At 35.3% G+C, this 24,969-nt stretch overlaps 1 protein-coding gene across 4 annotated transcripts in view; it reads right to left on the minus strand.

Annotated features, from left to right (window-relative positions):
* Positions 1-24,969, minus strand: part of NARS2 (asparaginyl-tRNA synthetase 2, mitochondrial) — a 138,403-nt gene that overhangs the window by 53,430 nt on the left and 60,004 nt on the right. For all 4 annotated transcript variants that reach the window (XM_079929770.1, XM_079929771.1, XM_079929769.1 and 1 more), the window contains one exon: positions 19,501-19,595. In XM_079929770.1, the coding sequence (XP_079785896.1) occupies positions 19,501-19,595 (95 nt within the window). The remainder of the gene's footprint in view (positions 1-19,500; positions 19,596-24,969) is intronic.

Genomic DNA, 24,969 nt, shown 5'->3' on the forward strand with positions numbered 1-24,969 from the left:
AGACAATTCATAAAAGAAAATATATGAATGACCAGTAAGCACATGAGAAAAAAGTTTAATACTATTAGTTATCACAGAAATGCAAATTAAACTATAATGAGATATATGCTTACTAGGATGATTAAAAAAATACAATACCAATTTTTGTCAAAGATATGGAGCAAACAGAACTCTTATCCATTGCCAGATAGTACAAGTACTTCAGAAAACTGTTTTGGGAGTTCCTTCTAAAGTTAATCATACATTTACCGTACAACCCAGAAACTCCTAGGTATTTACCCAAGGGAAATGAAAATATATATGAACATAATATGGGCATAGGTACATTAATTTTCACAGAGCTTCATTCATAACAGGTGAAACAACCCAAGTTTCTACCAAAAGATGAATGAATTAACAAGTTGTATATACATGCAATGGAATAATATTCAGCATTAAAAAGGAACAAACTGGGCTTCCCTGGTGGCACAGTGGTTAAGAATCTGCCTGCCAATGCAGGGGACACGGGTTCGAGCCCTGGTCTGGGAAGATCCCACATGCCGCGGAGCAACTAGGCCTGTGAGCCACAACTACTGAGCCTACGCGTCTGGAGCCTATGCTCCGCAACAAGAGAGGCCGCGATAGTGAGAGGCCCGCGCACCGCGATGAAGAGTGGTCCCCGCTTGCTGCAACTAGAAAAAGCCCTCGCACAGAAACGAAGACCCACACAGCCAAAAATAAAAATAAATAAATGGGCTTCCCTGGTGGCGCAGTGGTTGAGAGTCCGCCTGCCGATGCAGGGGACGCGGGTTCGTGCCCCGGTCCGGGAAGATCCCACATGCCGCGGAGCGGCTAGGCCCGTGAGCCATGGCCGTTGAGCCTGCGCGTCCGGAGCCTGTACTCCGCAACGGGGAGAGGCCACAACAGTGAGAGGCCCGCGTACCACAAAAAAATAAATAAATAAAGGAACAAACTACTGGATGAACCTCAAAAGTATTATGTTAAGTGAAAGACATCATATAGAGAAGAGTAAATACTGTATGATACCATTTATATAAAAATTAAATATTATATAAACAGTATATGAAATTCTAGAAAGGGGAAATCTATGATGAGAAAAAACAGATCACTCATTGCCTAGGGCACAGAGATGGGGAGGGAGACTGACTGCAAATGGCAATGAGGGGATTTTTTAGGGTGATAAAAGTATTGTTTTTTATCACAGTGGAGATTACAAAGGTTTAGACATTTTTCAAAATTTATTGAACTGTACATTTAAAATGGGTGCATTTTTTGGTATGTGAAGTATACTCAATAAAGTTGATTGAGAAGCAACAATAACGAAAAGAGATTGTACATTGGCTTATTTCATTACTTAACTATTTAAATTATAATCTTGTCCCAACTGTAGCATAAAAGGTGAAGAGTTAGGCTCATGGAACCACAGAAGGGGCAGAGCAATGATCTCCTTCAAAGTACAGAAGAATCCAGAACACAGTGAACCTCACTGTCAACGTAACTGACCACAGCTCCGAGGACAGATTAGGACCTAAACTGCTCTTATAGTTTATTTCTGCTTTGGTCTTCAAATTATGACAGGTATCTGATTTTTGTGTCCTAACCCCTTCCTTCGTTCCAGTCACTGGTTTTAGTTTGATGTCTTCTGAGTCCTGAATCCTGGCAGACTCACAATTTGTCCCAATCCTCTGCTATGCGTAAACTCCAATTTTGTTACTGTTGTAGAACAACTTGATTACTAGGTGTCAGCTATTCTTTCTGCTTATACCACCTTGGCTTCTTTCTTTAGCTACTCCTTCATAATCACCCTGGGTTCTCCAGGTCCCAGCTGTCATCAGTACCACCATCACAGCACTTACCATTTCAGTGTCAAACTGTGATAAACACTGGGCTTTCTTTACATAGCAGCTAATTCTCACAACAGCTCTGCAAGGTCACCATTACAATTTATCTTTTTGGTTAGGAAGTAGAAGCTCAGTCATAAAGCTTATAAAAGTAGTATGTAAGGAAGCTAGAATTCCAACTTAAGTGTCTCTAACTATAATCTCCTCAATTAACAGAACCATTCACTTAACAAATTCAGTACTCTGGGGGAGAGATAACATTATCTTAGTAGCTAATTAATTCCATAACAGTACTGGTTAACCCTCTACATGTCAATCAATGGGGCTGTCCCATATTTTTAACAGCTTCCTTGGTGTCCAACACAGTTACATGCCATTTGGGTGAACATGAAAATTATTGCTCAATAAACGAATAGCCACAGATATTTTTAGATAGAAGAAAACAAGCTGGGGGAAAAAAAAAGTCGAAATGACATAAATTCTCTCTGTTCCCAATCCAACCTAAATTCTGCAAACATGCAACCAACACAGCTTTCTTTCCCCCTTCTAAAAAAGTAATTAAAGCCACCTGAACAAAACAGAATTTGGACAAGATTCTACAGTAATTTAAAGAAGTAACATCAGTCTTGCTTTTAATAGCTCCAATTACTGTCCATATTGGACAAATTACTAAGTATTAATTTGATGTCTCACTATAGTAACCTGCATTTGCTTTTAGACAATGCCAATAGGCACTGCATTTCATGCAAAATAAGTTCTGTAACTATCATTACTCAAAGGATTGACTGCGATTTTTTTTTTTATAACTCACACCAAACTGCTTATTTTAAAAGCACTCAGTACTTCAGATATTCTGTCTGCTGAACAAGAACTCAGCGAGCTAGATAACAGAAGAGTAGTAGGGCTATTCTCCTATACACTTGAAGTAGAGAAAAGGCATGTTAGTAATCTCTCTCACAAAGGAATGCAATGCTAAAAATGGGGAGAGAACCCAATGTTTAGAATTCCAAGGAGGTATACAGATACTGCAGAGTTAACACACTGAGACAGAGAAATTAAATCATTAAGCAAGTAGTACATTAACTAACTAGCAATTAAAGAAAAGCAAATTAATACCTCTCAAGCTAGTAAAAACAAAGTTCAAATAGTGAATTAAGAACAGATATTTATATTCACTCCTTCCTAAGACAACCTCAAAATAATAATAAAAAAATTAAAAGAAACAGGAAGGGGGACTTCAGTAGACAAGAGATCTCAGCAAATCTTTGGAGGACAGAAAACGGATGGCTGAGTGATGACCAATGCATTAAAGCATGGATGCCATTATCTGGAACACAGCGTGAGTATACTGCAGCAGAAAGAAGATGACTTACACACAGACCCATGGTGAGGCAGGGGATGGGGGAAATGGAGATTCACTGAGAGTTCACGCATGGATGTCAACCCCCTCCCCTCTCCCACCAGAATGGCCGGACACCAGAAGTCCCCACCAACCAGGGAACAGAGAGTCTTTCTTGAGAGCAGTAGTCCTCAGCAGCATCAGCATCATCTGGTAGGTTTGTTACAGGAGATTGCTGGGGCCCACTCCCACTGTTTCTGATTCAGTAGTGTTTGCCAGGTGCTGAGAGGAGAGGGGAATGGGAATTTCTTTTGAAGTGATGAAAATATAAAATTAGTGATGATGGCTGTAAAACTCTGTGAATAAAAAAACTACTGAATTGCACATTAAATTTTAATTTTTTATTATTTTTGTTTTTGAATTGTACATTTTTAAAGGGTAAATTTTATGGTATGTGAATTATATTTCAGTTAAGTTGTTCTTTAAAAAATCGTTTATAGCTGACCCTTGAACAACTCGGGGTTAGGGATGCCACCCTTTGTGCAGTTGAAAATCTGAGTATCACATATAGTTGACCCTCTGTTATCAGCAGTTCCTCCTTGTCTGCGGTTCTTCATCTGTGAATTCAACCAACGAAGACTGTGTAGTACTGTAGTATTTATTTACTATTGGAAAAAATTCTTCGGTAAGTGGACCTGTGCAATTCAAACCTATGTTGTTCAAGGGTCAACTGTACTCAACTGCACACAAGGCTCTCACAGAAGCCCACCAAATAGATCTGAACTATTAAATCATGTCTCACCTTTGTCTTCCCTATGCTAAATATATCCAGTTACTTCAACCATTTCGTTAAGCCGTAACATTCATATCCCACTTATCCTGGCTGTTGTTCTAAAGTCAGACAGGATATAAAGTCATAACCTTTTCATATAAAGTATAACAAAAGTATTTGGAAGTGGACAAAGGAACAGGACAGAGAAGCCAGATAATCTTCTAGCTTTTGATGATTTGGATAAATAAAATTCATTCAAGAATGACTATCAAACATGACATAAAAGTACCAAAAGATGTCCCACTGCCAAATACAGATTAACATGTACTGAGATAACTAAAAGATTCTTTCTATACCATAAAATGCTCCGTAATAATGGTGAGGAAAAGTTGTATTAACTGGAGGTCTGTTGTTCCAAGAACAGAAAAGCAATAGAATACAAACCAAATATAATAGCCAGTGGTCATTAAATATAAATGACATTTTAAAATGCACTCTCATGTAATCATTCCACCGATAAGGTTACCTCTAAATTAAATTCAACCTAGACAAGGTGAAATTCCCTTGCCATATGCTCTTCTTGCCCTCAGGACAATCTTTTTTACAACAGCTACTACATTTCCAATTTCTTATTTAATGTCTGTCTTGCTCATTAGACCGTATAGGGTCAGGAAGGTTGGAATCATATCTTTCTTGTTGATCTCTGTATCTCAGCACCTAACGCTGTGTTTGGCACACACTTGGCTCTCAACAAATGTTCAATTGAATTAAGACTGATTTTTGAGCCCTGGATCACATAAGTGGTAGTAATAGAAACTAAGAAGACAAAGAGAAACAAGATACAGTTTGAGGAATTTACTAATGGGCTAATGGGAAGATAAGTATACAAACAGATAATCTCAACATTCTTAAATAAATAAAATTGATAGAAACCCTCTTCCAACAGGTATTTAAGTCTTTATTCTGTATTAAGTAATAGAGTTACAAAATTAAACACAGTCCCTAAATTCAAAAGCTCAGAGTCTACGCTACAGAGGAAAAAATTAATGATTCCAGTGTTACAAAACAGGTAAGAATAAAGCAACATGGGCATACAAAAGAAGGGCATTTAAACAAGAAAGATATGGGGGTGGTGGGTGCAGAGGCGGGTAGGGATTCTGGGTGAGATCATGCTTAAGCTGAGTTTAGACTGATATGCAGGGGTTAGCTAGACAAAGGCATGGGGAAAGGATATTCTAGGTAGAAATAAACAACATATGCAAGGGAACACAAATAAGTGAAACAGGATGATGTGATTAGAATATCATAAACAGTTTAGGATAGCTGAAGCAAAGGGAAGTGGAAGCAAATGACTGAAAGGATGCAAAGGGTGTGTGAAAAGAAGCATTTGAAAGTGCTATCCATACAGCTGCTCTGACAAGGATGGAAGAATGGTAGTGCCATTTCCTCTGATAGGGACTTCAGAAGGAAAAAAAAGATTTGGAGAACAAGATGTTGAATTCAGTTTTTAACATGCTGAGATGAGTATCCAACAGCCAACTGGAGAAAGCAACTGGCACTTTAGTTTATAGGTGGGGAGCTGAGCAGAGATTCCATGTTAGAGAGATGAATCTCACATTACCATTCTTTGACTATCACCTTGTATTTGTCCAGGTTTTTTTCTCTAGTATTGATATTTCCACACCAAGAGTTCTTCAGTAAGATCTCCAATTCTTTAAGCCTACCACTTTTGCCATCATCACTCTCTACCCTTATTTCCTCACTTCTCTCCTTACCGAAGCATAGACTCCTTGATCTATCATTATAACCTTCTGTATTTATCTACTTCCATCATACTCATCTGGTAATACCCAACCCCGGTTAATCCACATATTCACATTATCTGTTTGCACCCAAGCAAACTAAATATTCCTACTAAAAAGTCTCTGCATCTTCTGCTCAATTTGCCTGAAATGCTCATCCCCTGGCTATATAATACAAACAAATGAATAATGAATGAAGTTCCTGAGTCATTCGTATCAATAGTCTGTTAATTCATATTTCTATCTAAACAGGGTTAATTTTTAACATAAATAATACACTAGAAGAAGAAATCTATGTGTTTTAAGGTCCCACAATCAAGAGAACAGCATAAACAATCATCATCATTCACACACGTTCAGGAAACAATAAGGTAATTGATGGTCTCAAAGTTTCATGGTTATATCATTTTCATGAACAGAGTAGAAGTAGTGATGTTAACTGCTGTTGTAGACTAAACTTTACAGTAGAAACAGTAACAGAAAATTTTTGAAGAATGAGAATTTGTGCTTTACAAATTCAATTAACAATACTCACTAAATAATTACTACTTTTCGTAGATAAAAATATTTGGAATATTTATCTATGAGATAGACATGAAAAGAGCTACAAACTGGCTAAACATTAAAAACAAAAGCAGCTTTTTTTTTGTCTTTAGGACATGAAGTAGGTGAGTACTATAAAAAAACAGAAAAAGAGAAAAATAATCTGTTGAGAGGAAAACAGGGAAGGAGTCAAGGAGGAAGTCATTTTTCAGTTGAGCCTTGAGTAATGAACAGGTACGGAAAAAACAGCATTAGAGGAGGACAAGTATTAGAAACACAGAGGTACACGAAAATGCACAGCATGAATAAAATAGCCATAAGATCCTGAAAATCAAATGAGTATAAATTAATAAATTTCAGATAAGCATCTAAGAATCAAACGTATGAAGAATGAGAAAGTCATATGGGATGGAAGACAATTTCACACCCAGTTATAAGGGGTACCTCAGTTTAAATCAGGTTCACATGTTGACATATTACGGCAGCCACTTAACACTATAAGCTCATCCTGAGTGTGAATGTTTCATGGCTCTGAGCTCAGCATCTGAACTGATGAGATAACCCAAGGGAATGAGTTTAGGATTGCTCATACCAGTCACAAAGCAGCCAATTAATCAGACTGGAATGAAATTAACTCGACCAAACTGATTTTTTTCTCCCCAAATAGAAATATCTAATTTTTTCTCACTATAAAAGTAATAAACATTAGTTTTTCAAATCTGAAAAAAAGACAAGTTTAAGGAAGACAATAAAAATGAGCAGAGATAGCCACTGCTTACAAGTTGAATATTAGTGCATATTTTCCAGACTTTTTCCCCACCTATACATACACACACATTGTAAAAAACTGGAATCACATTCTACTCCCTGTTTCATGACCACTTTTTTCTTTTAACAACACGTTGTAGAGCTTTATCATAAATTTTAATGGCTGTACAGTAATCCACCGTTTAGACAAATCATAATTAAATTAACCCTCAGTTTACTGCTAAGGTCCATTATACCCAGTTTTAATTTCTTAGTTTCTCTGTTGAGCAATTTTAGCTGTTTCTAAAAAGTAGTATTTCATGACTTTTATACTTTGTTAGAGGTTGTATTATTTTCCTAAGGCGGCCATAACAACTTACCACAAACTACATGGCTTAAAGCAACAGAAATTTATTCTCTCTAGACTGTGGAAGCTAGCAGTCTGAAATTGAGGTGTTGGCAGAGCCCTGCTCCCTCTGAAGGTTTTAGGGAAGAATCCTTCCTTGCCTCTTCCTAATTTCTGGTGGCTCCGAGCAATCTTTAGCATTCTTCAGCATCACTTCAATCTCTGCCTCTGCTTTCACATGGCCTTTCTCCCACTGTGTGTATCTTCTCTGTGTCTTTGTATCCAAATCTCCTTCTCCTTTCTCTTATAAAGATACTAGTCATTGGATTTAGTGCCCACCTTAATCCAGTATTTTAATTTGATCACATTTGCAAAGACCTTATTTCCAAATAAGGTTGCATTCACAGTACCTGTCTTTTGGGGAAACACAATTCAAGACATTACAGTCATCCAAGAGACAGATAAATTTCTACTATTTTTTTCTAATAGAATAAAACCCATTGAATTCTTTCATGAATCTAAGAAAATATGAGGTTTTAGTGATCTTATCTTTCTTGTATATTGAAACATTTTGCTATCTCATCATTCTAGAAATTATTTCATCATTACTCAATTATTCCTAATTTTAAGTTAAAAAAGAGTAAAATGTTTTGAGAACAGAATGATGGATGCTTAAGATAAATAGTAGATAAGAGAGAGATGCACAGTGAGATGAACCATCTCCATTGCATCATCTTCAGTTTTCTTATTGCAGTATACAAACTATCATGTCATTTTTCAAGAAGGTATTAGAAAAGCCCAGAGACACTACTGTTGTGGTCTTTTCTGTAGTTTTCAGAGAACACAGTTGAGAATTGAGATCTATTATTTTTTCCTCAAAATGACAAACAGAAGGAAAATAATAAAGATACTTCATAAACATTGAATAAACCAGGAAATGAATGGGGAGAGACAGATAGTAAAATCTAGTCTCTAATGATGTCGGTAAAATTGGTTGTAGAAGTGAATTCTCAGACTGTGAGCCCTCAGATAACAATATCCTAAATCAATTTTCTCAAACGCAAGAACTGGTAAGTGAATAATACATTTCTATGGGCAAAAAGGAAATATGGTATTTTCATCCAATTAGTCATCCCACAGTAAGGATTTCATCATACAATAATTTGCAATAAGAACTTGGACCATACTATTCTGCTAAAAGGATATGTAACAATATTCTTTCTTTTTTAATTTTTAAATATTTATTAAAATTTTTTCTTCTAGTTTTATTGACATATAATTGACACACAGCACTGTATAAGCACCTTATAATGACTTGACTTAAATACTTCATGAAATGACTACCACAGTAAGTTTAGTGAACATCCATCATCTTACATAGATACAAAATAAAAGAAAAAGCATATTTTTCCTTGTGATAGGCACTCTTAGGATTTACTCTCTTGACAGCTTTCATATACGACACACAACAGTGGCAATTATATTAATCATGTACATTATATCCCTAGTACTTACTTATAACTGGAAGTTTGTACCTTCTGACCCCCTTCAGCCAATTCCCTTTCTCCTCACCCCTTGCCTCTGGTAATCACAAATCTGATCTCTTTCTCTATGAGTTTGTTTCTTTTGTCTTTGAAGTATAATTGACCTACAGCACTACGTCAGCTACTGGTGCACAACATAGTGATTTGGTATTTCTATACATTACAAAATGATCACCACACTAAGTCTAGTTACCATTTGTCACCATACAATATTACATTATTATTGACAATATTCCCCACTCTGTACATTTTATCCCTGTGACTCATTTATTTTGTTAACTAGAAGCTTGTATCTCTCTTTTTAAATTTATTTTATTTATTTATTTTTGGCTGTGTTGGATCTTCATTGCTGTGCGCAGGCTTTCTCTAGCTGCAGCAAACGGGGTCTACTCTTTGCTGCAGTGCATGGGCTTCTCATTGCTGTGGTTTCTCTTGTTGCAGAGCATGGGCTCTAGGCGTGCAGGCTTCAGTAGCTGTGGCTCACGGGCTCTAGAGTGCAGGCTCAGTAGTTGTGGCGCACGGGCTTAGTTGCTCTGCGGCATGTGGGATCTTCCTGGACCAGGGCTCGAACCCGTGTCCCCTGCACTGGCAGGCGGATTCTTAACCACTGTACCACCAGGGAAGCCTGGAAGCTTGTATCTCTTAATGTCCCTTACCTATTTCACTCATTTGCCTACCCCCTCATCTCTGGCAACCACCTATTTGCTCTCTGTATCTATGACTCTGTTTATGTTATGTTTGTTCATTTGTTTTGTTTTTTAGAACCCATATTTAAGTGAAATTATATGGTATTTGTCTTTCTCTGACTTATTTCACTTAGCATAATACCCTGTAGGTCCCTCCATGTTGTCGCAAATGGCAAGACTTCATTCTTTTTTTTATGGCTAATAATTCCACTATATATTATACCACATCATCTTGATCCATTCATCTGTCAATGGACACTTAGGTTGCTCTCATATCTTGGCTATTGTAAATAATGCTGCAATGAACACAGGGGTGTATACACCTTTTCAAATTAATGTTTTTGTTTTCTTTGGAAAAATATCCAGAAGTAAATTGCTGGATCGTATGGTAGTCCTATTTTTAATATTTTGAGGAATCTCTGTATTATTTTCAATAGTGGCTGCACCAATTTACATTCCCACCAACAGTGCATGAGTGTTCCTTTTTCTCCACATCCTCACCAACACTTGTTAATTGTTATCTTTTTGATAATAGCCATTCTAACAGGTGTGATATTTCATTGCAGTTTTGATTACATTTCCCTGATGAGAGTGATGTTGAGCATCTTTTCATGTGCCTGTTAGCCATCTGTGTGTCGTCTCTGAAAAATTTCTATTCAGGTCCTCTGCCCATTTTTTTAATTGGGTTGTTTGATTTTTGGTTGTTGAGTTGTATGAGTTCTTGGTATATTTTGCATATTAACCCCTTATCAGACATATTGTTTGCAAATATCTTCTCCCATTCAGTAGGTGACCTTTTTATTTTGTTGATGGTTTCCTTCACTGTGCAAAAGTTTTTAGTTTGATGTACTCCCATCTGTTTATTTTTGCCCTTGCCTGAGGAGACACAGCCAAAAAATATTGCTAAGACCAATGTCAAATGCCTATGTTTTCTTGTAGAAGTTTTATGGTTTCAGGTCTTACATTTAAATTTTTAACCTACTTTGAGTTTGTTTTTGTATATGGTATGAGAAATTAGTCCAGTTATTCCAACACTATTTACTGAAGAGGCTACCTTTTTCCCACTGTATACTTTTGTCTCCTTTGCCATAGATTAATTGACCATGTAAGGGTGGGTTCACTTCTGGGCTCTCTATTCTGTTTCACTGATCTACGTGTCTGTTTTTGTACCAGTACTATACTGTTTTGATTACTATAGCTTTGTAGTATAGTTTGAAATCGGGGAGCGTGATACCTCCAGCTTTGCTCTTCTCTCTCAAGATTGTTTTGGCTATTTGGGGTCTTTTGTTTCTTTGTAAATTCTAGAATTATTTGTTACATTATTTGTGAAAAATGTCATTGGTATTTTGATAGGAATTGCACTGAATCTGCAGATTGCCTTGGGTAGTATAGTCATTTTAACAAGAGTAATTCTTTCAACCCATATCTTTCCATCGGTTTGTGTCATCTTCAATTTCTTTCATCAGTGTCTTAGTTTTCTGAATACAGGTCTTTCACCTCCTTAGTTTGATTTATTCCTAGGTATTTTATTCTTTTAGATGGGATTATTTTTTTTAATTTCTCTGACAGTCTGCTGTTAGTGTATAGAAATGCAACAAATTTCTGTATATTAATTTTGTGTCCTACAACTTCGCTGAATTCATTGATAAATTCTAATATTTTTTGGTGGCATGTTTAGGATTTCTTACATATAGTACCATGTCATCTGCAAACAATGACAGTTTTACACCTTCCTTTCTAATTTGGATTCCTTTTATTTCTTTTTCTTGTGTGACAATATTCTTTCACTATTTATGGTATTTGCACATCAAAATTTACTTGATATGGTAAATAAGTGGACAAACAGTGAAAGTTAGTGCATACACAAAGGTGTTTGAAAAGAAAAGAATAACATGTAGAAATGAAAAAATTCATTGATTTGATCATTCTAATTAGTATTTAGGAAATCTGAAAACAAAAATGTTTTGCAATTGTGGAGCAAAAAAATGGCCATCCCCTCTTCGACAAAATTAAGAGCTGTCAAAGTTCTTTTTGATAATGTAACTGCCAAGAACCAGAAGTAATAATAAGCTAAAGCCTATTAAAGATGTATTTGAAATTTGAATCTGTATTTAAAGTATAGACATATTCCAGGTTCATGCATGGAAGTTGATAAACAACTGGCTACATTCAAAGGGCTGCATCTCTTTGGGGTACTTTCAAAACCAGAAAAGTAAAAATAAAAATTTGGGTTTGCCACCATCATCAAGAAAATGAAAAAACACACAGAATGATAAAAGAGTATCTGTGAATCATATATCTGATAAGGGACTTGTATCCAGAATATATAAAGAACTCTTATAACTAAATAATAAAAAGACAAATAACCCAACTAAAAACATCAATGAAGAAATTAAAGACACATATCTCCACAGAAGATATCTGAATGGCCAACAGGCACATGAAAAGATGCTCAACATTAGTCACTGGGGAAATGCAAATGAAAACCATAATAAGATGCCACTTCACACTCAGTAAAATGGCACAATAAAAAAGACATATAAGTGTTAGCAAGGATGTGGAGAAATTGGAACCTTTATACACTGCTGGTGGGATTGTAAATTTCCTGCAGCCACTGTGGAAAACAGCCTAGCAGTTCCTCACACAATTAAACTTATCATGTAACCCATCAATTCCACTCCAAGTACCCACCCAAGAGAAATGAAAACACGTTCACACAAATACTTGTACTCAAACAGTCGTAGGAACATTACTCATAATAGCCAAAAAGTAAAAACAACCCAAATCTCCACTACCTGAATGGATAAACAAATGTGGTACACTCACATAATGGACTGTTATTTGGCAATAAAAAGGAATGAAATACTGACATATGCTACAACACTGACAGACATTGAAAATATTATGCAAAGTGAAATACACCAGCCACAAAACGCTACATATTGTGTGATTCTCTTTACATGAATTATCCAGAATGGGAAAATCCATAGAGACATAAAGTAGACTGATCAGTAGTGCCTAGGGTGGGAAGGAGGATGGTCAATGACTGCTAATGGGAAAAAGTTTCTTTTTGAGTGATAAAAATATTCTTGAATTAGCTTATGGTAATGTTCGAAAAACTGAAAATATACTAAAACTCACTGAATGGTACACTTTAAATTGGTGAATTTTATGGTAAGTAAATTATCTCTTAATAATACAGTTCTTGGGTGTGAGTGTGTAATGAATTGGGAGATTGGGATTGACACATATACACCAATATGCATAAAATGGATAACTAATAAGAACCTGCTATAAAAAAAAAGAAAATTCAAAAAAAAAATACTACAGTTCTTAAAAATTTGGGTTTGTTATATTTAAATACTTACTAAAATTCTAATAAAGTTGATGTTCATTATTCCTTTATTAATTAAAATATTGAAATTAATTCTTATTGGAGTATAGTTGCTTTACAATGTTGTGTTAGTTTCTGCTGTCATTTTTCCTTTATTTTTACTTCTGCGAATTATTCATAAGATGACTTAAAAATATTTACTAAAAATAAGGTCCATTACTTCCAGATGGTAAATGGTGATGAACATTTTCTTGGTATATTGACGGTTAATCAACCTTCCTAAATAAATGTTTAGATTGTTAGTAGTTTTTCATTAGTATAGATGAAGTTACTTTCAACATTTTTTTAACACATCTTTATAGAGTTGTCAGATCATTTCCTTAAGAAAAATTCTGGGTGCAAAGCTATTTCTCTAGAGAGCCTGTACTAATTTATACTTCTAATAGCAATGTTCAAAAGGAAAGCATCAGTTTTATACTGAAATATGCACGACTTCATAGCTTAGTAAAAACATTCATAAGAAGGAAATAAGAAAAACCACCTGTAACAACACATAAAAAGAAAAAAAAAAACCAACAAAGAAAGAAAGACTATAATAATCAAAAATTCTTTTAAATACATTAGACTGAGCCTTCCTCCAATTCTGGCTTTAACTGACCAAAAAATGGAAAATTTTATTATATAACATTTCTTAAGTGTAAGTTTTTCAATTTAGGACATGTCTAATTCTTTCAGAATGAACACCTAACTTACACCCCACTATTTATAGGCAAAATGTAATGAAAACACTTAGCTTTCTCTTATTTAAAAAACATATTTATAGCTCTATCTGATGAGAGGGCTTAGAAGCAATAATTCCCCAGTAGCAGCAAGATACCCAGTGACTAAGTCCTGGTTTCTAAATACCATTTTCCAATAAAAGGAACTAGGGCTCCTTGGAGAAATGGCTGATTCTAAGGCTAGGGTAAGGAAAACAAAAACTAAGCTTGGGATAACTGCCAAAACATGGAAGCAACCAAGATGTCCTTCCGTAGGTGAATAGATGAATAAACCAAGGTACTTCCAGATAATGAAATACTATTCAGTGATAAAAAGACATGAGCTATCACAGTAATCAGGACAGCATGGTAGTGGCACAAAAACAGAAATATAGATCAATGGAACAGGATAGGAAGCCCAGAGATAAACCCACACACATATGATCACCTTATCTTTGATAAAGGAGGCAAGAGTATAAGACAGCCTCTTCAATAAGTGGTGCTGGGAAAACTGGACAGCTACATGCAAAAGAGTGAAATTAGATCACTCCTTAACACCATACACAAAAATAAACTCAAAATGGATTAAAGACCTAAATGTAAGGCCAGACACTATAAAACTCTTAGAGGAAAACATAGACAGAACACTCTATGACATAAATCACAGCAAGATCCTTTTGACCCACCTCCTAGAGAAATGGAAATAAAAACAAAAATAAACAAATAGGACCTAATGAAACTGAAAAGCTTTTGCACAGCAAAGGAAACCATAAAAAAGATGAAAAGACAACCCTCAGAATGGAAGAAAATATTTGCAAACGAAACAACACAGGATTAATCTCCAAAATATACAAGCAGCTCATGCAGCTCAATATCAAAAAGCAAACAACCCAATCCAAAAACGAGCAGAAGACCTAAATAGACATTTCTCCAAAGAAGAATTGCCAACAAACACATGAAAAGATGTTCAACATCACTAATCATTAGAGAAATGCAAATCAAAACTACAATGAGGTATCACCTCACACCAGTCAGAATGGCCACCATCAAAAAATCTACAAACAGGGCTTCCCTGTTGGCGCAGTGGTTGAGAGTCCGTCTGCCGATGCAGGGGACACGGGTTCGTGCCCCGGTCCGGGAAGATCCCACATGCCGCAGAGCGGCTAGGCCCATGGGCCATGGCCGCTGAGCCTGCACATCCGGAGCCTGTGCTCTGCAACGGGAGAGGCCACAACAGTGAGAGGCCCGCGTACCGGGGAAAAACAAACAAACAAACAAACAAAAACTACAAACAATGAATGCTGGAGAGGGTGTGGAAAAAGGGGAACCCTCTTGCACTGTTGGTAGGAATGTAAATTGATACAGGCACTATGGAGAACAGTATGGAGGTTCCTTAAAAAACTAAAATTAGAACTATCATATGACCCAGCAATCCCACTACTGGGCATATACCCTGAGAAAATCATAATTCAAAGAGTCATGTACCACAATGTTCACTGCAGCACTATTTACAATAGCCAGGACATGGAAGCAACCTAAGTGTCCATCGACAGATGAATGGATAAAGAAGATGTGGCACATATATACAATGGAATATTACTCAGCCATAAGGAGAAATGAAATTGAGTTATTTGTAGTGAGGTGGATGGACCTAGAGTCTGTCATACAGAGTGAAGTCAGAAAGAGATAAACAAATACACTATGCTAACACATATATATGGAATCTAAAAAAAAAAAAAAAAAAAACAGGTCATGAAGAACCTAGAGGCAGGACGGGAATAAAGACGCAGACCTACTAGGGAATGGACTTGAGGACATGAGGAGGCGGAAGGGTAAGTTGGGACAAAGTGAGAGAATGGCATGGGCATATATACACTACCAAATATAAAATAGATAGCTAGTGGGAAGCTGCTGCATAGCACAGGGAGATCAGCTCGGTGCTTTGTGAGCACCTAGAGGGACTGGATAGGGAGGGTGGGAGGGAGACACAAGAGGGAGGGAATATGGGGATATACGTATGCATAGAGCTGATTCACTTTGTTATATAGCAGAAACTAACACAACACTGTAAAGCAATTATACTCCAACAAAGATGTTAAAAAAAAAAAAAAGACGAGCTATCAAGCCATGAAAAGATATGAAGGAAACTTAAATGCCTATTACTAAGTGAAAGAAGCCAGTCTGAAAAGGCTGCATATTGTATGATTCCAACTATATGACATTCTGGAAAATGCAAAGCTTTGGAGACAGTAAAAAGATTGCCAGGGGTTAGGAGGGAGGGAGGGATGCATAGGAGGAACACAGAGGATTTGTAGAGCAGTGAAACTATTCTGTATGCCATCATTTGACCAAACCTATAGAACATACACTACCAAGAGTGAACCCTAAGTAAACGATGTACTGCGTCAGTGTAGGTTCATCAATCACAAAAAGATGAAACAAACTAACAAACAAATCTGGGGTATCTTATAGTGCCAGAAAATAAGGAAGTACTCAAAAGACAAAAGGATAGGGGCATGTGAAAGGGATACAAGAATTAATCTGAAAGAATTCCCAACAACTAAAACAATTTGAACAACAAAGTAAATAGCACAGCATTGAAATATAACCCAAACCATAAAATATACATCAGTCCATCCTGATATAAACGATGACATAAATAAACAAGAGCAAAGAGACATAAATCATCCATACAGAAGAATTCCAAATACTCCCCCCTTCAGGAGATGAAGCATAATTCCATCTCCCACTTCCCAACCCTTCACTCCTACCTCCAGTGAAGGTGGGTGTACTTAATAACTCACTTCCAAAGAATAAATTGGAGAAAGGGAAAAACAGTACATTTTCAGTGGAGAAACTTGGCAAAGACTACCTCACCCAAGTAATGAAGGTTAATAGCACCATATGGATATCAAGTCCCCCCGACATGATATGACAAGAATAGCACTTCACCTCCGTGGCATTTTTTCTAACCCTCCCTAAAACTTCAGAAAAACATCAGAAAAATACAGATTGGCATACTTTCTGCAAGTCATAAAAAGCAAGGAAAGACTGAGAAACTGTTACAGACTACATGAGACTAGGGAAACATGACAACTAAATGTAATGTGGTACCCTACAGTGGATCCTGGAAAAAGGAAGAAGGCATTGATGGAACACCAGTGAAATCCAAATAAACTCTGGAATTTAGTTAATTGTAATGTTCTTAGTTTTGACAAATGTACCACGGTAACGTAAGATGTTAACAACAGGGGAAACTGAGTGAGAAATATCTAAGAAGTCTGCACGATTTTTCCAACTTTTCTACATTTAAAAATTATTCAAAAATAGAACGTTTATTTTAAAAACAACAAAATTAAACTTTAAAATGGAGCCATAGGGCTTCCCTGGTGGCGCAGTGGTTAAGAATCTGCCTGCCAATGTAGGGGACACAGGTTCGAGCCCTGGTCCGGGAAGATCCCACATGCTGCAGAGCAACTAAACCCGTGCGCCACAGCTACTGAGCCTGTGCTCTAGAGTCCGCGAGCCACAACAACTGAGCCCACGTGCCACAACTACTGAAGCCTGTGCGCCTAGAGCCTGTGCTCCTCCACAAAAGAAGCCACCGCAATGAGAAGCCCGTGCACCGCAACGACGAGTAGCCCCCGCTCACCGCAACTAGAGAAAGCTCATGCACAGCAACGAAGACTCAACACAGCCAAAAAAAATAAACAAATAAAATAAATAAAATGGAGCCATAAACCCACTAAACCAACATAGATATCCTTTTGGAAAATGTTAACCTTCTAAATTTAACTACCATTTACTCCATTTTAAAAGTCTGTTAAATAAAATTTAGAAAAACTAAATTTAGACAAATTTAGTCTTCTTTAGAAAGAAGACTAACAATTTCTTACTGGAGATTAAATCATGTATTAATCTGAAACATGATGTACTGTATATTAATAGTACTAGAACTATGCATATTAAACTAGGAACATTTGATTGACACAGAAATACTTCATAACACATTAAAAATATAAAACCTCATATTCTGCCAATATAAGCTTCTGTCAAGTTTCACTGTACATTGTGTTCTTTGGTTCACTGCACTTTACTGGTAAAGAGGGAACATATTTAATCCACTAGTGATATTATAACCAAGAAACTTGGTAAATTTATACCTTTCCCATATTATGACACTCCTGAGGGGAATATATGTTGTCTCTAACTTTACAGATAAAAGAAATAAATAATGAAAGCCTGTTAAGAAAGGTTATCCAAAACTTGGATTAAGCTAAAAGGTAGACAGAACATCCTTCCAATGTAATGTGGGGACACAGACCCACTCAAAGGTTATTTAACTACCTAGGGGAATGAACTTTGCTCCATTATTCTATTTACTATCAAACTAAATATCCTAGATTAAGTAAAGTTACATGTTCACTTATAGATTTTTGTCCAGTAGAGTTGCAAATCATTTCTGTCATGTAGAAGAGAAAATTCCAAAGGTTAGGGTTTATCGGTCTGTGGGACATTAACCAGTTCATAACTAACTTAGCAATCTTATTCTAAAATTCTTTTATTAAACTGCGTATGAATCCACAGCTCCCCAAATAGTCTTTGAACTAGCCTTACTATTTTCTTCAGTAATTACTGAATTGAATAAAATATTTTATATTTCTATGAATCATGTTTTTAATTTTTTTAAATTATACTTTGACAGGCATAAGGAACTTTCCATGACATGCTTGACATGGCCTTTCCCACATACAGCTCTGCAAATCCTACAGTCTCACAGGGCTATTATGATTATAGTTTTTCTGCACCGTATTCTGATAATGTTGTCAATTATTTGGTTATTGGAATTATCAAATAATATCTTTGTCAAAGGTAAATCTAAGTAAAGTATATATTATTTTCAAGACCCTCTTTACTCCACCATTGACACTCTCCATCTTGCCAGTAAAGTCTGTAAAAAAATAAACATGAACACTATTCTATTTCCCCTGTTTTTCCACCCTGTGCATTTTAAAAACAATGGGAAATACAAGATTCCCTGTTTTTACTGGAGCCATTTCCTGAAGAGATTTTTAAGTCTCAAGCTCTGTATGAGAAAACAAAGATATTTACATCTTCGTAGGAGACTCATTACTTGCTGAGTCGGCATTAAGAAATTACCCACAGAATCAGAGAATATAAGATTTAGACAGGACTTTAAAGATTTTCCTGTCCAATCTCCAAAAGGAAAGAAAATAGGGCAAAAAGGATTATAGTGATTTTCCAGAGGTCTGAGAGTGGCTAAAATTAATGTGAGCTGATTTCTAATACTTTCTAAATGGGCACACATCTCCCATGATGACTTTGTGGGTTAATTTTCTTTCTTTAAACCAATTATTAAAAAAATATTTTTTCTTCCACTTGTTCCAGGTACCTCTCTTATAATTTCTAGGTGTAAATTATAACTGCCTTTACTTTCATAAACATGATTAATTACACTTATATTTTGATTATGTGTTTTGAGATTTAAGCAAAGATTAGTAAAAAGAAAAAAAAAAACCGACAACTTCATATTTCCAGTGTTACATTCTTCACCAAAAACCAAAGTCTAGACTAATGTGATTTTTTTAGAAAGAAATTTGGATATTGTCAAATTTGTCCATCTAAATGTACTTTTAGTGAACTGAAGTGGACTAATCACAAACATGAACTACAATTTTTAGGTTTGAGCATCAGGAAAGAAAACATTATTATACTCTCACCCAACCAACATCAGTAGTCCATTAAAGCAAAAGAGAAAACTCTGTACCCTGACATCACTTCTAGATGAAGTTGTCCTGAGACAGTTAAGAAAACAGGAACATTGAAGAAATTCTCCTCAGGTACCTTTATTTTGCTTGAAGGCTGCAAAAGAAAACACAAGCCATAAAAAGCTATTATTAGATGTTTTGCTCTGCTTTTCATATTCACGTTTGTGCCACAACTAAAAAATCATACGCTATTAAACATATATGAGGACAGGTTCATTCTTATGGGAAAAAAGGGCAGCTTTCAGTATACACTTAAAAGAGAAAATTCCTGTTTGGAAAGTGCTAAGTTCAAGGAAGTTTGCTCCATATTTTTCAAAATATATAACAACCAAAGAACAAACTATTTTTGTCATAAAATATACTCCTTCTTAAAAACTGATTTTGATTGAGGGGCAAGCTGAAGCAAGAAATTATGAACTAGAAGTTTTAAATGTGAGGCATTACATAGTCTTTTAAAATTCTGACCCATGACTGAGATTTAATTTTAAGGGAATAGCCTCTAAAACATGTCTTGTCATATTATTATTAAATTATTAATAATAACACTTTTAATACAGATTTTTATAAACACATTATAAACTTTTAAACACATTAATTTCACTTATTCTTCCCGACAACTAGGAGATAAAGCAGGACCATATCTTTAAAAGATATGATGAACATTTAGATTTAAAGATTTTTATGAACTTACAGTATAGATAGAGTGATTATTCCATTTGAAACTGACAGGAAGTACGTCAGCCAACACTTATTAACAGTTAAGATAAAAAATTATTTGGAGATCAAACATAATTTAAATAGTATAATTAAGAAAGCTTCTAGATCAAGTTATGACCATTATATCCATTTGGGGGAAGGAAGCTAATTTACCTACTCTTGTATTTCAAATTGTGATCTGAAAATGTCTTTGTGTAATGGTGCACTAAAACAAGTGCTGTAAAGGCAACAAAGCCAATATAAAATTTTCAATACAGGATGTACGACTCCTTTTAAGAGACTTAGTACCAACTACTGAATTATAGAAACACATGAAATGAAGATATCTTATTTAATTCCATCGTTTGTTCTAAAAATATTGCATATCATGTATGGTTATGTGTGTGTATGAATATGAAATCTAGTGTAAAATTACCAACTGAAATCATTCATTTATTTTGTAATTGCCTATTATTTTTAAAACTTACTTTTACCTGGTCCTAAACGTCCTATTATTGCTTTATAAAAATCATCTTTGAAACCCACTATCACTTAAAGGATATCGTTTCCAAGGACTTAAATACTCAATACTAAAATATTCGACCTATGTTAGGATTTCAAAATAAAAGACATGTTCTCTGATATTTCTTTACTATTTACTAAATAATTATATTTCAAATCAGGCCCAGCACATTTATAAGAATATTGTACTTTCTCCTTTTCCTCACTTCTTTAGTCTATAATTTGTATTGGTGTTTTATCCTGACTTCTCTAAAAGTGATTTCTCTCATCTCCTGCACATATAAAAAAGTCTAATATTTAGGACTTGATTTTAGTATCTCATTTATTAGCATTTGTACAAAATGATGTCTGAGCTTCTTATATCTCTAAATCCAACTTATTTAAAGTTAAAAACATATCACTACTTCATTATGCCTTCCAATGTCATATGTAAGCATTTAAATACTGAAATTCATACTACTTTTTAATAAATTACTTCCTTTCAGTTCTCCTTTATATTACAGTGAATGCACTACAGTGACTTTAAAAACTTCTGTATGTATTAAGTTATATTACCTACATATTTTATTTCAGGATATTAAAGGGACATTATAAATTATTTTTTAAAAAAGTAATTGCTGGGGACTTCCCTAGTGGTCCAGTGGTTAAGACTTCACCTCCCAAGGCAGGAGGTGCACGTTCGATCCCTGGTCAGGGAGCTAAGATACCTGGCGGCAAAAGAAACAAAACATAAAAACAGAAGCAATATTGTAACAAATTCAATAAAGACTTTAAAAATGGACCACATCAAAAAAAAAAAAATCTTACAATGGTGGGATAGGTAGCTCCAAAGGCCTATCCCTCTACAGAAAAACTGAAAATAATGAGTAAAAACTATAAGCATCAAAGGTTTAAAGTCACCAAACAAATGCTGAATCAAGAAAGAGGAAACTTAAAAATGGTAAACTCCACCTAACAATAGCAGACTGCACACTCTTTTCAAGTGCACATGGACACTGTCCAAGATCAACCATATGCTAGAACATAACAAGTCTCAACAAATCAGATAAATTACCTTTTTTGAACATAATGGGATGAAACTAGAAATGTAAACTGGTGCAGTTACTTGGGAAAAGAGTTTGGTGGTTCTTTAAAAAGATTAACAAGAATTATTATATATACAACATACAAATTCTACCTCTAGGTATATGTCTAAAAGAATTACAACCAAGTATTCAAACAACAATGCATTAAAAGGACTGTACACCATCCTTCATCCCAGGGATGCAAGGATTTTTCAATATCATAAATCAATCAATGTGATACATCACATGAACAAACTGAATAAAAACTATACAATCATCTCAATAAATACAGAAAAAGCTTTTGATAAAATTCAATATCCATTTCTGATAAAAAAAACTCTTCAGAAAGTGAGCACAGAGGGAACATACCTCAACATAATAAAGGCCATATACAACAAACCCACAGCTAACAACATACTCAACGGCGAAAAGCTGAAAGAACTTGCTATAAGATCAGGAACAAGGCAAGGATGCCCACTCTCGCCACTTTTATTCAACATAGTTTTGGAAGTCCTGGCCACAGCAACCAGAGAAGAAAAAGAAACAAAAGGAATCCAAATTGGAAAAGAAGAAGTAAAACTGTCACTGTCAGCAATGACATGATGCTATACATAGAAAAGCCTAACACGCTACCAGAAAACTACTAGAGCTCATCAATGAATTTGGTAAAGTTGTTGAATAAAAATTAATATACAGAAATCTGTTCCATTTCTATACACTAACGAAGAAAGACAGGAAAGAGAAATTAGGGAAAAATCCCATTCAGCATCATATCAAAAAGAACAAAATACCTGGGAATAAACCTGTCTAAGGAGACAAAAGACCTTTACTCTGAAAACAATAAGACACTGATGAAAGAAATCGAAGATGACATAAACAGATGGACACATATACCATGTTCCTGGATTGCAAGAATCAATATTGTGAAAATGACTATACTACCCAAAGCAATCTACAGATTCAATGCAATCCCTATCAAACTACCAATGGCATTCTTCACAGAATTAGAACAAAAAATCTTACAACTTGTATGGAAACACAAAAGACCCCAAATAGTCAAAACAACCTTGAGAAAAAAAAATGGAACTGGAGGAATCAGGCTCCCCGACTTCAAACTATACCACAAAGCTACAGTAATCAAGACAGTATGGTACTGGCACAAAAACAGAAATATAGATCAATGGTACAGGACAGAATGGCCAGAGATAAACCCATGCACATATGGACACCTAATTTATGACAAAGGAGGCAAGAACATACAATGGAGAAAAGACAGGCTCTTCAATAAGTGGTGCGTTGAAAACTGGACAGCTACATGTAAAAGAATGAAATTAGAACACTCCGTAACACCATACACAAAAATAAACTCAAAATGGATTAAAGACCTAAATGTAAGGCCAGACACTATAAAACTCTTAGGGGAAAACATAGGCAAAACACTCTATGACATAAATCACAAAAAGATCCTTTTGACCCACCTCCTAGAGAAATGCAAATAAAAACAAAAATAAACAAATGGGACCTAATGAAACTGAAAAGCTTTTGCACAGCAAAGGAAACCATAAAAAAGATGAAAAGACAACCCTCAGAATGGAAGAAAATATTTGCAAACAAAACAACTGACCAAGGATTAATCTCCAAAATATACTAGCAACTCATGCAGCTCAATATCAAAAAGCAAACAATCCAGTTAAAAAATGGGCAGAAGACCTAAATAGACATTTCACTAAGGAACACATACAGATGGCCAAGAGGCACATGAAAAGATGTTCAACATCACTAATTATTAGAGAAATGCAAATCGAAACTACAAGGTTATCACCTCACGCCAGTCAGAATGGCCATTATCAAAAAATCTAGAATCAATAAAAGCTAGAAAGGGTGTGGTGAAAATGGAACCCACCTGCACTGTTGGTGGGAATGTAAACTGATACAACCACTATGGAAAACAGTATGGAGGTTCCTTAAAAAACTAAAAATACAACTATCATATGACCCAGTAATCACACTACTGGGCATATACCCTGAGAAAACCATAATTCAAAAAGAGACATGTACCACATGTTCATTACAGCACTATTTACAATAGCCAGGACATGGAAGCAACCTAAATGTCCATCAACTGATGAATGGATACAGAAGATGTGGTATATACATACACAATGGAATTTTACTCAGCCACAGAAAAGAATGAAATAATGCCATTGGCAGCAACATGGATGGACCTAGAGATTATCATATTAAGTGAAGTAAGTGAGAAAGAGAAAGACAAATATCATATGACATCACTTACATGTGGAATCTAAAAAAGTGATATGAATGAAGTTACCTACAAAACAGAAATAGACTCCGACATAGAAAACGAACTTAAGGTTACCAAAGGGGAAAGGGCAGGGAGGGATAAATTGAAGTGTGGAATTAACATATACACACTACTATGTATAAACAGATAAACAAGGACCTACTGTTTAGCATGGGGAACTATATTCAATGTCTTGTAAGAATTTATAATGGAAAAGAATTTGGAAAATAATATACATAAATATAAAATGAATCACTGTTCTGTACATCTGAAGCTAACACAAGATTGCAAATTAACTATACTTCAATTTAAAAAATGGTTATAAAAATTTTAAAACTCCAAGTATTCAAATAGATACTTGTACATTAATGTTCATATCAGCACTATTCACAACAAAGGTGGAAACATGGATAAGTGGATAAGCAAAATGTAGTATATATAAACAATGAAATACTATTTAGCCATAAGATGGAATGAAGTACTTATATATGCTAAAACACGGATAAATCTTGAAAACACTATGCTAAGTAAAAGAAAGACATAAAAGGCTACATATTGTATGATCCCATTTATATGAAATATCTAGAGTAGGTAAATCCACAGAGACTAATCGGTGAGAGCAATGGTCTGGGGAGAAGGGTAAATGGGAAGTGATACTTAATGGGCATGGGGTTTTCCTTGGGATAATGAAAATGTTTTGGAACTTAATAGGGGTGGTAGTTGTATAACACTGTAAATGTAGTAAATGCCACTGAAATATACCCTTTAAAATGGTTAATTTTATGTTGCATGAACTTCATCTCAATTTTTTTTAAAGCATACATAAACAAGTAATTATTAGACATGACAGGGTCAAAAATTACTAACATGGGATTGCAAATTTA

This window comes from Stenella coeruleoalba (assembly GCF_951394435.1).
Source record: "Stenella coeruleoalba genome assembly, chromosome: 8".
NCBI lineage: Eukaryota > Metazoa > Chordata > Mammalia > Artiodactyla > Delphinidae > Stenella > Stenella coeruleoalba.